This window comes from Acanthochromis polyacanthus, chromosome 16 (genome assembly GCF_021347895.1).
Source record: "Acanthochromis polyacanthus isolate Apoly-LR-REF ecotype Palm Island chromosome 16, KAUST_Apoly_ChrSc, whole genome shotgun sequence".
Classification (NCBI taxonomy): domain Eukaryota; kingdom Metazoa; phylum Chordata; class Actinopteri; family Pomacentridae; genus Acanthochromis; species Acanthochromis polyacanthus.
This window is the reverse complement of record NC_067128.1, coordinates 30,516,072-30,527,255: the sequence shown is the minus strand read 5'-3', so window position 1 is coordinate 30,527,255 and position 11,184 is coordinate 30,516,072. Positions and strand designations below refer to the sequence as shown.

General features: G+C 40.0%; 1 protein-coding gene across 1 annotated transcript; it reads right to left on the bottom strand.

Moving 5' to 3' along the window:
• Positions 1-34: 34 nt before the first annotated feature.
• On the bottom strand, positions 35-10,147 carry rmdn3 (regulator of microtubule dynamics 3). Its single transcript, XM_022215225.2, has 13 exons — positions 9,510-10,147; positions 7,670-7,859; positions 6,939-7,082; positions 4,713-5,055; positions 3,180-3,282; positions 2,477-2,537; positions 2,289-2,364; positions 2,111-2,188; positions 1,935-2,033; positions 1,544-1,597; positions 1,335-1,415; positions 1,193-1,234; positions 35-1,161 (listed from the first exon to the last, which is right to left on the bottom strand). The coding sequence occupies exons 1-13, from the start codon at positions 9,709-9,711 to the stop codon at positions 1,117-1,119; spliced, it is 1,518 nt and encodes a 505-aa protein (XP_022070917.2). The 5' UTR covers positions 9,712-10,147; the 3' UTR covers positions 35-1,116.
• Between the last annotated feature and the right edge of the window lie 1,037 nt (positions 10,148-11,184).

Genomic DNA, 11,184 nt, shown 5'->3' with positions numbered 1-11,184 from the left:
TGTTACTTAGGAGAGAAAGAAAATTCACAAGACGTAAATGCAAAAAAATAATTTTATTAAATGTTATCTGCATTTCACTTCAGTGCATATTAACTTTTCTTCGTGGAATCACAGTATTGAGGAATCTTCATCACTGTGACATCCACTCGTACCTCAAAGCAGATAAATGAACAAAAATAAATTAGAAAACAGAAAGTGCAAAGTTCTAGTGTTAGATCACGGCGTAGGAGTGTAGAAATACTCAATTCAAAGGCAGCAAAGAAAAAAAGAAGAGGGGTCACAGAAATATTAGATTTTTAACAGTTACAACCAAACAATAGAGCTTCAGTCACTTCATTCTACCTCAAACTGTGGTCCGGTATAGTCACTTTCAACTACACCATCTACTTGGATAATCAATAAGATTTAAAGGTGGAGGGAACTGAACATCAGCAGATTAAGTTTACAGACTTAATGATCTGATTTTTTTTTTTTTTAAATCCCCCAGTGCTCTCACTACAGCTACATGACTTATCTAGCTTCACTAAACAAACATCTATGAAAGGGCAACTGAGATGGACCCAACACCACAGTATCAGAACAACTACTTTTTAATTCATTTAGAGGAAAGTACATTAGACTGCAAATCTAAACGTCCCTGATCAATCTGGATTAGCAGCTCTTCACCCTCCAAGAACACATCCGAGTCCAATTAGTTGGACCCCCCCATGAAATCAGACTAAAGAAATAATTAAGTTATCTTCCCTGGAGTGGCTTTATTTGTCTACATTTTGAGCCAGTTGTCTTAGATTAGTTTTTGAATAAATCAAACCAAAACTGCCTGGCAGGGAAATTATTTTTTTAAGTCAACTAATCCCTCAAGTAGCTGCTCAATTAAGACAAAAGTGCTGGCAAATAAAACCTGCTTTGTTTTATCACCAATTATCTGTTTAAAAAGGCAAACAAATTGTATTGAAAAAAACTTTAAATATATTAGATACAATATGTGATTCATATTAAAGTTTGCAGAAAATAAATAAAACATCAATAAACTCCATCATTTCACAGTGACAGTATAATGAACACATCCACCAATGAAGGGAAAGAGCATTTCTGATTGACGTCCTGAGTGGCCAATCAGTCCTTCAGCCGAGCAGCTCCGCCTACTGCTTGGATGTCAGTAGAAATTACCTGTTCAGATTTTTCTGTCAGTTAAAACTCCGAGCTGAGCCTCCAGTTTACGTGTTTCCTCATCCTTAAAAGAGAAAGAAAAGACAATAGATTCTGGCGCTTCTTCACAGCATGATATCTGAAGCTTATCATGTAGTTTAAATGGACAAGTCATGTGTTCTTACATTATCAGTGTTTGTGGGCATCTTTAAGGCCAGCTCAGCCCAGTTTGTGGCTTCAGAGATGTTTCCCAGCTCCTTGTGACACTGCAAACCAAACAACACACTGATGATTGGTGTTACAGTCCTCACTATCACAACATACTGATGACAGTAAATACTAATTGGGCAGTTAGCTTTTACGCTAAATCAGTGAGCACACTGTGAAGGTTTACCTTTGCGATGTACAGCCTCACGGTCCTGGAGAAACCTGGACTGAGTTCCTCTGCCTGCATGTTCACACAATACACAAAGCAGAGACTGATTTATCTGTTTCACACTTGTATTAGTTTAGTCAACTGAGGATGAAGATTCACTGAATGAGAGGCAAAAAAAAAATCCCAAAGCACTGTGGTTAAGGAGTGGTTAACCACCCTGTTATCAGACACCGATTCCTCCTCCCTCCACTCTCCTGCTATTCGATACAGAGATACAGGATTGTAACACGAGGAGAGCTCACCTTAGCTGGATTTTTTTTTTAGAAGAGCTAATAAACTCCCTCATTAAAACTGCTGCATGGATCTGAACATAACTGTACTGAATGGACCTCTATAGGGGGATTTGTACCTTGAGGAAGTTCTCGAGAGCGTCGTGCAGTGTAGAGGCTGGGGGACTCTGGTAGAGGGCCGCAGCTGCCTTCTTCTCCAACCAGTCCAGAGTGGCTACCTGCAGACAAACACATACTGTATCATACCTGAACCATGCCGATGTTTTAATGAAGAAAACTGAACCTCTTGTCTCACCTCATAGCACCATCTGCCCAGCAGATAGAAACACATGGGGTCATCGTCTCTGAGGGCGATGGCTCTGTCCAGATGCTCCTGGTTGTAAAAAAAACCAAACAAACAAACACATCTTAGTCACAACAATAACTTGCTAAATACCCAGAATGCTTCTGTACTGCAGGTGTGGCTGCGTTACCTTTAGTATGTGGCTACTCTTCAGTTTGCCATGCATGCTCTCATACTGGGAGGTCAGTCCTGTCAGCACAGCAAACCTGGAGAAGAAACGATGACATGCAGACCAAACGATCACTGATACGAGATACGTCTGTGCAGATTTGAAATCTATAATGTCAGATGAAAGTTCAGAGTTTGTTGCCGTTTTACCATTTGTGACACTCTGCGTTCAGGCCGTTCTTGTTCAGGGCCAGTTCTGCCTCCTCTCGACCTGCAATCCCAGCACACAGGTTAACAGCAAACAGCACAAACGACCAAAATATCGCACAGTGCTCATGACTGAGGTAGTAGCTTTATATGTAGACGCGGTCTAGTTCTGTTTTTAATCTAAACTCTAGTGTAATGTACCACCTTTCAAGAGGTGCAAGTTCTTCATAGACAAATTTATTTGGATGCTTGGCAGTAAAGTTTAGCTTAATGCTAAACTCTGTGATGATGTGCAGCATGAAGTTAAATTTCTGTTTAAAATGACAAGAGATAAGTGGAGAAGACCACATATTTGGTAATGTTGTGGTCATTTCTTACCATCTGTAAACAGCTATGAAGATGTCACCTTGGTCTGTGAGAAATCATAGCTGATATGTTCAGTATTTTGTAAACAAAGTGGTTCCACTGGTAAACTCTGTGGCCGTAATTACTTGGAATTATGCTGGGGTTGTGCGTCTCTTGAGCCATGCTTCAGGGCCCACACACTGTTCCAGATGTGCTTTTACGTCTTTTCTGTTTGGCAAAAATGAAACTGACTACAATTTATTGTTGTTTTTTCTCTACTTCACTTGTTCTGTCTTTGCTTTAGGACCAATAATTCCTCTATGCAGTTAAAACCCTGTGTGTATACGTGTGCGTCCATTACCTTGTTGTGCAAAGGTCTTCTTCTCTTGTTTGTCCTCAGTGGATTCGTACATGTCATTGTAGGCCCGAGCCAGTCGCCATAGAAACTCCCGGCTGTCGCAATACTGTAGAATCAGAAAAGCATAATTCAGTCAGTGTTCAGGTTTTTTTTATCATATCAAAGTGTGCTACTGTAATCAGAGTACTTCGATCCCACCGCAGAAGTCATGAAACTAACGCTGTAACTTCGATCAGCCGGGTTATTGTTATTTTTTAATTGCATCCCACCACTAATACAAACCTTTTCATGACTGAAACAGGCTTGGCACACTAGAATCCCTGACAAACACTAAAGTCAGAGTCTTGCCAATCACAACTATTGTGATTGCTTATGTGGGGAAAGCGTCACACATTGCATAGTAACTGAATCACATGTAGTATTTTGACTGTATGTATTACCAGGAATACTTTATCATGATGACCTGGGATGACCTCTCAGAGCTCAGCAGTCCTTCACTGACACCTACAGGCACAGCTGCATAACTGCATGATAAATGTGCTGTGCATATGCTGCCATGGTAACATGCTGAGTGCAATATCTCAGTCTTATGTAAAACTTCATTTTCCATGAGTATTTCAGACCCAGGAAAACAAAATAAAAGGATGACCAAGAGTATTCCTTGCTTTGTCTTTAATCACTGTCTGGCTGATCAATATCAAATTTTCTACATAGATAAGAATCCGTTTTCCTAGCTTCACAGCAATCTGTATTAAATATTTGTACTTCATCATTATTTATACCCACAAAGGAATCTCTGTAGTATTATTACTATGTGCAATCGTGTTATTTTTTCCATCCAAAGGAATTTGGACAATGTAAATTTGACCCTTGTCAAAGTCACACAGATCCTTCCACTGCCCATTTTTTCTGCTTTCAACACACCAACTTCAACAACAGACTGTTTACTTACTGCCTAAAATATCCCACAATTTGACAGGAGCCACTATAATGACACGATCTGTGTTATTAACTTCATCTGTCAGTGGTTTAATGTCATGACTTATTGGTGTTTCTATGTATTTTGCAAAGCACTTTGCAACTGCAGATTCACATCTACACTACTCTTTAAAAGTTTGGGGTCACTTAGAAATGTCCTTATTTTTGAAAGAAAAGCAGTTTTTCTTTAATGACGATAATATCAAACTAATCAGAAATCCAGTGTAGACATTGTTAATGTGGTAAATGACTATTCTAGCTGGAAATGGTTGATTTTTAATGGAATATCTCCATAGGGGTACAGAGGAACATTTCCAGCAACCATCACTCCTGTGTTCTAATGCTACATTGTGTTAGCTAATGGTGTTGAAAGGCTAGTTGATGATTAGAAAACCCTTGTGGAATTATGTTAGCACATGAATAGAAGTGTAAGTTTTCATGGAAAACATGAAATTGCCTGTGTGACTCCAAACATTTGAATGGTAGTGTACATAAATACTTGTTGTTGTTATTGATAATTTTGGCGTTGGCTTCCTGTCATGTGACCACTGCACTCACCTCAGCTCTGTTGTCCAGCAGCAGTCGGAAACCTTCTGCTTTTAAGCTGGCGTCTCCTGTGTGGAGGATGTCGCTCTGAGCCAGGAGGAGAGCTAATTCCCCGCTGGGAACCTCAGTGACCAGCTGCAGCCTCCTCACATCATCTTCCTCCTCGTCCTCGTCTTCCTCCTCCAGCCCTCTCTCCTCCACCTCCTCCTCTTGAGAGTCTTCCTGGCGAAGGGTGAGGACTGTGGCACAGCTCTTGTCCTCTTCTTCCTCGGACTCTCGTTCAGGCTCACGCTCGCCCTCCTCTTTGTCCGTGTCACGATCGGTGTAGTCTGACTCAGCGTAGGCCGTAGAGTACCTGGGATATATAAAGAAAATGATTCATAGTATTCACAATTACTTCCAGTGTAGTTTTCAGTTTTCTGTCGTTTTAGGGTTTAGAATTTAAGGAACATAAGAAATTGCTATCTTTCTTCTCTCTGCTACTGAGATTTCTGCTCCATACAATGTGGTAGAGGTAGGGCTGCACGATTATGGCCAAAATGATAATTCCAATTATTTTGATCAATATTGTAATCACGATTATTAATCACGGTTGTTCATCATGTTACAGAAAATGTCTGTATTTTTATTGCACTACTTTTAAGTGAACAATATATGAGGCGTTTTCAGTGCAAAATGAAACTTTAAATAAGAAATGATAAATAAATAATAGTAAAATAAAATTTGCCCAAGAATTTGAAATTTACCAAGTGCTAACTGAAAAAATGTGCTATTCAGAGTGCAATCACAAAGTGCAACTCAATGGAAACAATTACACTCTGGAGAAATAATTGCGTGAGGGGATCACATATTTATTGTCCTGTGTTTTGACTATTTTTCTGAAGCCCTCGTTGCTCACTGTATTTATTGGACACATGTCTTTGGCCAAATAAAACGATACTGCGTCCGTTATCTCTGTGTGTCTTTGGGAGGTAGCTGGATACGGTGTTGCCCGATGCAGGGTCGCTGTAATGGTTGTCTGGGTTGCCGCTGGACACGGACGGGGATTTTGTGAATCAACGTTAGCTTTAGCCTTCATGCATTCCTCGAATTTGCGTTTGTGATGTTTTTTCAGATGGTTAAACAGATTAGTCGTTACTGTGCGGGGCAGACACAACTTGTTTAACGTCACTTGCCCTGAATCCGAAACAAGTTCAGACGATGGATGCTGATCCGTTTCGAGGCACTAGTAGCTCCTCACCATGATGCTCCTCATCTCCAATTGCTGCTGTACTTTCTTCTCTCGACATGACTCGCTCTCATCAGTTTAGTCCACTGAGTGATTTGAGGCTGCCGCTGCAGGGTGCGCTCGCTTGTTATTTAGGCAGCTTAATGAAGCCTTAACCATGTGTTCGCCTCCTGGTGGTTGGCTGACTACTGGTTGACAAGGCGCTTGATAAGATATGCACCAGAGCCCGCATTTTAAATGTAAATATCACCAACGATCAGGTTAATTTAATTGTGGCAGCCAAAATCGTGATCGCGATCAAAATTCGATTGATTGTGCAGCCCTAGGTAGAGGTGAATACAATTTAGTGTGTTTCTCACAGGATTAAAAAAATAATAATAATAATCTCACATGGTTTTCACATGAGCCTGTTCTCTGGTGGAAGGTAGTCTTTATGAAACTATTCAGTGCCTGATTTTGTGCTTCGGTCAAAGAATAAAATCATAAGCAAGTAAAATTTAGGAATTTTTGGCATTCTGATATCACAAGAGGCAAGTCAAAAAATACAAAGTGTAAAATGTTACTAATTTGGTGGAATAATCCCCTAAATTTCTTTTTACATCTGCTTAGTGTGTGAATGTCAGCCAGCTGCTACACATTAGTCAATCACAGATCTATTAAAAATCTGTAAATGTCTTACAGATTGAGACAAATATGTCACAGAAGCTTGTTAAAACCCCTAATACAAAGCCTCATACTTGAATATTTTCCTGATCTGAGCACAAGAAATGATTTTTGCCTTCAATCCACCTATTTTCCACCACAAATAGACCAACTGTTCCCATAAAAACAAGCCCAAGAATAAATAGACAAAGCATGAAAGGATCCTAAATATATCACAAGCAATTAATACAGCTTACTTCCCACCAATCATACACTGTACATTATGTAGTATAATACTGAAGAGGTGAAACGAGAGAGTACACCAAAAGACAAACAAGTGAGCGTGCTCTACTGAAGCCAGGACATACCCTCCTTCGCTGGTCTCTTCATATGCGCTGGCCATACCCTGGCTGGCAGTGAAGTAGATGGAGCTGGAGCTGTTGGAGTCGGTGCGCTCTCTGTGGACAACATGGCGCCGCCGACGTACCCGCTGACTGTCCTCTACTCCTTTTCTGAACGTGAGGGAGGAGCAACTTCAGGCATCTAACACAGACAACCTTTATGTGAAGAGGCAGCGCCAACCTCACATTCATGTTGTTATTATGTTTGTTCGATACTGTGAGGCAGACACTCTGAATGTAGACATAACTGCACCAGGGTTTTCTAAACACCAATTAGTCTTTCAACACCATTAGCTAAGACAATGTAGCATTAGAACACAGGAGTGATGGTTGCTGGAAATGTTCCTCTGTACCCCTATGGAGATATTCCATTAAAAAAAAAAAAATCAGCCGTTTCCAGCTAGAATAGTCATTTACCACATTAGCAATGTCTAGACTGTATTTCTGATTCATTTATTGTTATTTCCATTGAAAAAAAAAACCTTTTCTTTCAAAAAATAAGGACATTTCTAAGTGACCCCAAACTTTTGAACAGTAGTGTACCTATATATGTAAAACTACTCTAATACTATGTAAATCTGCCTGTAAATTAGCCCCTCAGAGACAAGTCGTGGATTTGAATTTTTTTGTCCTTGCAGTGTCATTTAGTCAGTGTAAAGAAGGGGACATCCTATGCAGCTGGCCACATTCCCACTCACTTGACATCCTGGATGATTTGCAAGGCGATATCCTGCAGGCCGCCCCTCAGCTCAGCCACCTCTGAGCGCAGAGAGCCAACGCAGGTCAACACCTGGTCCAGCTGGTTCCTGAGCTCCAGCTGCTGCTCCGGGGACAGACCCTGGACCACCGCCTCCACTGCTGCCAAGGCCTGCTGCTCGGCCTCCATCTCTGGAGGAGGAGACAGGGAGATAAGAAACAATAGGCATGTGATTTGGACTTGACTGAATGCCTGCGCTTCCAACATGAACATTTGTATAGCCAGCTCACTATTTTTCCCTTCTAAATAGAGCTTATAGTGGCAACAAGCCAGAAAAGACAGCTTCAGTGTTCCTCTTTCTGCCTACGGATGCCTCCTGAGATGGTTTGTTACACAGAACCATGTGAGAAGCCATTATTGGAAAGCATTTGGGAAAGGAAGGCACTTTTATTGTATATACTGGGTGGATGACTGAGTGAAATCTCTATCACAGGTTCTGCCACTGATTGCCGTGGCAGACTGCAGATCAGCCACAAGCCTGTAACTTAAAATGTGGCAAATAAGAGTCGCTCTTGATTGAGATCTCGAGCGAAACCAGCTGCCTCCCAAGGTAAACAGCCTCCAGCTCCTCCTGTGAGATCCCAAAGTGTTCTTGATGTTGGAACAAAGTCATCTAGTATAGAGTATAAATGCTGTTCTTCAGACACCAAAAACATCTGCATGAGGAAGAACGTTAAAGATTCTTAAAAGATCCCAAAATGTTTCGAAGTCAGGTGGGATAAGTAACATCTCATGCATCTCCTGGGTCGTCTTCTTGCTTGACATGCCATCACAGGGAAGTGAAAACGAACCCACAGCACTTCTACATGGGTTCCTAACCCCTCAATAGCTGTCACAGAGAATTTCCTTACGCATGGTGGAGGGGCAGGAAGTAGGGGTTGTTTAGGGAGCTGCTCATGGAAGTATGACTAAGACTAAATGGAGTCAAACTAAAAGTGAAACAAAAACCCTGACATTCTGGCAGAAAGCCACACTGCTAGGTTAAAGCGACTGCAGGGTTCAGCCAGAAGGTGAAAGCAAGGGACTGCAGTAGCAATTTGTAAGAACAAGTCATGCGTTTGGGAGTTATAATAATACTAATAACTTTATATTATTATATGCTATTTATATAGAACCTATAGAAACAGGGTCAAAATATGCAACACAGACATAAGAAGACATGACAGAGCTGTCAATTAAAATAAACAGTAAAAATGCTAAGTTAAATGAATAATAGCTGGATTAGTAATCATATCAAACAAGGGAACGAGGCAGTTTAAAAATTAAAGAAGTTTTAAGGTTAAGAGAAATTAAAAATCAAAAAATTAAAGAATTAGAGAGGACATCACACTAAAGAACCAGGCAGCTAAAATTAAAATAAAACAAACAGGACATAGTACAAAATTTAACACTCAACTAATAAAAGCTAAAAATTAATGACACTGCAAGCCCTATCTCCTCAGGCAGGTGGTTCCAAAGTACACATGAGCACACATATTAGCATAATCAAGTTGCATGTTAGTTACTAAGTAATAAAACAATGCATTTGTCTTATAAAAAAAATCAAGATTTGTAACATTAAATGTCCCTTTAACTACTAATGAAATGCAGTCCAGCCCCATCATATGATGATTGGTCCTAACTGCAGTGCATTTAGGGAAACATTCATGTAAATATTTTATGAAGATGTCATATGCTACACTTGCTTCATTTTGAAACCCAATAAAAGCTGCTTTAAATGGAACCTAATGTGCATTTGGAGCCAAGCATGCTCTCAGTACCAGCCAGTGGATAAAACCCACCCTGAGCATCCAGCGTCTCCCCCAGCAGCGCAGCTCCATCCGGCCCGTCCAGCAGCCTGGGAGCTGGCCGGGCCTCCATCGCCAGCTTCTGGGATCTTCTCTTACTGACCTCCTTGTAAATGATGAAGGCAATCAAGCCCAAGCCGGCTGCAGCTCCTACAGCGAGCCCGATTAACCCGTTCTTCCCGAGCGACGTGTTCATGTCTCCACGCTGCCGACACGCAGGTTCAGAACTGGGGGTTTGGTTCCTCAGAAACAACCCTTTGCCATGACACCGACCAGAACCGGGTGAGAGGAGTCTCAGGAAAACGGTGACATGATTTGAACCGCTTGACTTCAATTATGTCGCTTTAGCTAAATACGGTTGCAAGCGCACGGCCAGCACGTTAGCTTAGCCTCGTTAGCCTCACGCAGATATATATAGCGACCAGCGGCTGATAACGCGGACGAATTTTTTTTTTAAAAAGAAGCTTTACAAAAATGGCGACAACTAAAAAAAATCCCTTTACAGACTTCGACAAAATAATATCTCGAAGAGAAGCTTTCAAGCTAGACGAGATAGTGATATAGAAACGTGAAAGTGAGAGTCTGCTAGCGTCTGCGATGCTGTTGAAATATGTAACGGAGCTACATCAGCACCAATTCACCTTTCAAAATAAAAGACCTGGACAAGACATTCTGTGATGCAATAAAACGCATTTCCTTCAAGCTATTAAAAATGTAACATTAATGCAATTCTAGGCATTGTGTGAATTTTTAATATTTTTTTGCACGAAAGGAGATATAGGCTTCTGTGTTTTCAACGCTTTATATGTAATTTGTCTACAGTAAATTATTAGTCTAGCTGTTTACACTTTGTCTGTTAGACATGAATGCAAATTACTGCATAGTGAGTCAGATAATATTTCATTTATATATTCTAATACAAAATTTCAGCATGAGTACGGAAATGTGGAAGTTTTGTAGTGATACATTTACTAATACAAGTAGTTGCCACCTTTGTTAAAGCCTACCAATGTTTGTAAATGTATCCTCTTGAAGCATTACCAGTATTTCTGTCAAGCCTGCAGTGATAATGTTGTCTCACTACTATTTCAGTGAAGTGGAGGAATTCTCTCAAAGGATTAAAAAAGACCTTGAAGAAAGAAGGCAGACTGTTCAGTTGGTAAGTGCTGCTCATTTCAAAGGGAGGTGTATTGGCATGAAATGTTAAAAATAAAATATATTTTAGTAGCAGTAGTAGCAATATTTTTACAATAATTACTGGTAGTAGTTGTAGTAGTAGCAGTTGTATAAATTATGACATTTTCTATTATTGGAAGCCACAATTTATAGTTTTAAAAAATTACTAATATATCACTACAAAATTTCCCCAGTTGCTTACTCATACAGAAATGTATAGCAGTAAAAAAATATTATTATTATTATTATTTTGGTTCTTTTTTATTATTTTAGTTTTATTTATTTTGTGGCTGTTGGCAATATTTCATGCAGTGACTCAACAATTCCCTCTGGAAAAACTGTAATGTGTCAAAAAATAATTAAAAAGTAGAATTTTGAGCCTGACTTTATTCAGTGTTCTGATTTCTGTTCTGGAACAAATGCAAATTAATGCATATTTACTCAGATAGTACCTCAGTTACACATTCAAACATAATATTACAGAACTTTTAAT